Source organism: Microtus ochrogaster, unplaced genomic scaffold, assembly GCF_000317375.1.
Source record: "Microtus ochrogaster isolate Prairie Vole_2 unplaced genomic scaffold, MicOch1.0 UNK69, whole genome shotgun sequence".
Lineage (NCBI taxonomy): Eukaryota > Metazoa > Chordata > Mammalia > Rodentia > Cricetidae > Microtus > Microtus ochrogaster.
In genome coordinates, this window is record NW_004949167.1 from 88,996 (window position 1) to 91,846 (window position 2,851).

The 2,851-nt window shown below is 43.3% G+C and overlaps 1 protein-coding gene across 1 annotated transcript in view; it reads left to right on the plus strand.

Moving 5' to 3' along the window:
- The window catches only part of Tesk2 (testis associated actin remodelling kinase 2), a 110,656-nt gene that overhangs the window by 72,469 nt on the left and 35,336 nt on the right, over positions 1-2,851 (plus strand). The window contains exon 4 of the mRNA XM_005370022.3: positions 1,720-1,768. Within this exon, the coding sequence (XP_005370079.1) occupies positions 1,720-1,768 (49 nt within the window). The remainder of the gene's footprint in view (positions 1-1,719; positions 1,769-2,851) is intronic.

Below are 2,851 nucleotides of genomic sequence, written 5' to 3' on the forward strand. Positions count from 1 at the left end.
TAGTGAATGTGCACAGGAGGTGCTCTTGGTGGTTGCAGCTGAGAACGCATCCTGTCAGGACCCCAAGGGCAGGCCAGTACAGACACCTGAATACTAACAGTACCACTCCCCATGACTAAACAAGCCTAGCCAGGCGGTGGTGGCACATGTCTTTAATCCCAGCACTCAGGAGACAGAGGCAAACAGATCTCTGTGAGTTCTAGACCAACCTGGTCTAGAAGAACTAGTTCCAGGACATGCTCCAAATCTACAGAGAAACCCTGTCTTGAAAAAAACAAAACAAAACAAAAACAAATATCAGAGCTTTTGAGGCTATTCTTACTCAAACTGCTACAAGTACATACATTCAACTCAAGGAGGGCACTTCAACTATTAATAAATTTCTAGGTCATAAAAGCCATTCATGCTAGTTATTAAATCTTGGATTACAGAGGCTGGAGAGATGGCTCAGTGGTTAAGACTGATCTTCCAGAGGACCTAAGTTCAATTCCCAGCACCTGCATGGTGACTTACAACAGTCTGTAACTACAATTCCAAGGGACCAAGTGCCCTTACACAGGTATACACACAGACAAAATACCAATGCACATAAAAAATAAATAGCCAGGTGGTGGTGATACACGCCTTTAATCCCAGCAATCAGGAGGCAGAGGCAGAGGCAGGCTGATCTCTGTGAGTTCGAGGCCAGCCTGGTCTACAAGAGCTAGTTCCAAGACAGCCTCCAGTACATTCTTCATTACATCACTCATTACAGTTGGGGGACAGAAACAGAAGAATTGTCAATACAATCTCAAGTGAAGGTTTCCTATTTTATTATTATTTTGTTTACCTTACTTTGCCTTATTTGGCAATTCTGCGAAAGTGAATCTAGCTGAGTGCTATACCACTGAGCTACAGGCCCAGCCTTCCCAAGCTGTTTTAAAGGCTTGTTATCTTCCCTCTCCTCCATTGTACCATTGCCTTTTACTTTTAGGTATGCTGCACCAGACATTTAATGAAATTCATCAGTTTGACATCTTTAAAACTTTTATTACATAAATTACATTTATGAGACAGATAGTGTACATATGCTGTGGCATACGGAGGTCAGAGGATACTCTCTAGTTAGGGTTTCTATAGCTTTGAGGAAGCACCATGACCAAAGAGGAGGTTGGGGAGGAAGGGGTTTAGCTGGCTTACACATCTACACTGTATTCCCTCATTGATGGAAGCTAGAACAGGAACTCGAGAGGAGCTGATTTAGAGGCCATGGAGCTTGCTCAGCTTGCTTTCTTATAGAGCCCAGGACCATCAGCCCATGGATGGCACAATCAACAGTGGACTGGCCCTCCGCATCAATCACTAATTAAGAAAAATGCCCTACAGCAGATCTTATAGGGGGATTTTCTTAATTAAGGTTCTGTCCTTTCAGATAACTCTAGCTTGTTCCAAGTTGACATAAGACAAAAACCAGTACAGATACCCTGCAGGAATTTGTTCTCTCCTAACATCATGTGGACCCTAGGGGTTGAATTTAGGTCATTGGGCTTGGTGGCAAGTGCCTTTACAGGCTGAGCCATCTTGCTGGCCTCAATTTAGCATCGTATTCAAGATTGAGGTGGTACGAGGACTTCACAGATACTTCATGTTTCCTATGTCTGGGTAACTCAACTAGTTTTTCCATATGGATTTTTATTCTTGTTCATTTTGTTTGAAAAAAATCTGTTTTTTTTTTTTCAGGTTCATGGGTGTGTGTGTACATCAAGGACAGTTGCATGCACTTACAGAGGTATGACTTTCATAAGTGTGCTGAAGTAATTTCTTTACCTTTGTTTCAGCGTCTGTGATCTATTCTACTTATGTATGTAGGTAAGATGCATATGCAATTATATTTATACCAACATGGCAGTGTGTTTGTGTGTTGCCCTGGGACAATAGCCTTAGCTCCTGTGTTCTCTCCTGTGTTCCCTCGTACTAGTTGGTGAGCAGCCTGAGAACATGAGTGTTCCAGTATAAAATTTGGTTCTTGTTTCCTGGATTTCTCCCTTCCAGGTGAAAAGATGTTATAGCTTGACTGCAAGCCCTTTCTTGGTAACTAATTCCCAGACCACCGGAAAGTAGTGTTGTGTTCTTGAATCAACTGCTCTGGTTTTCTGGTCCTTCTCAATACTTATTGGAGTCAGTAATTCAGATGAATGTGAGCATTGTGATATGGTCATCTTGGAAGACCAGAGCATCTCTCTCAAATGAAGGCTTCTTGAAATCAGGTGCCATGTTAGTAGCCGCAGAAAATGCTTAGTTCTTCTTGGCAGAAGATTTCTGGAGTCTAGGTTGAATCTGTCTAGATTGGTCCCATTTATGTTCTTTGTTTTGTTAAGACAAGGTCTTACTGTGTAGCTTCAGCAGGTCTTGAACTGAAATTTCCCTTGCCCCAGTTTCCTGAACTTGCAGCCCCATACCACCACACCAGGCCCCACATCTGTATTTTTCTTTCCTGTATTCTTTTAAAGATATATTTATGTAGTTTATGTATATAGATGCTTTGTCTGCATGTAACCAGAAGAGACCATCTGATCCCATCATAGACAGTTGTGAGCTGCCATGTGAGTACTGGGAATTGAACTCAGGACTTCTGCAAGAACAGTCACTGACCTAAACCACTGAGCCATCTCTAGTCCCAAAACAAGCTTCCCCCCGCCCAATACAGGGTTTCTTGGTGTAACAACTCTGGCTGTCCTGGAACTCTCACTATAGACCAGGCTGGCCTTGAACTAGATCCTGCGTCCCTAGTACTGGGATTAAAGGTGTGTGCCAACCGGGCGATGGTGGCGCACGCCTTTAATCCCAGCACTCGGGAGGCAGAGGCAGGCGG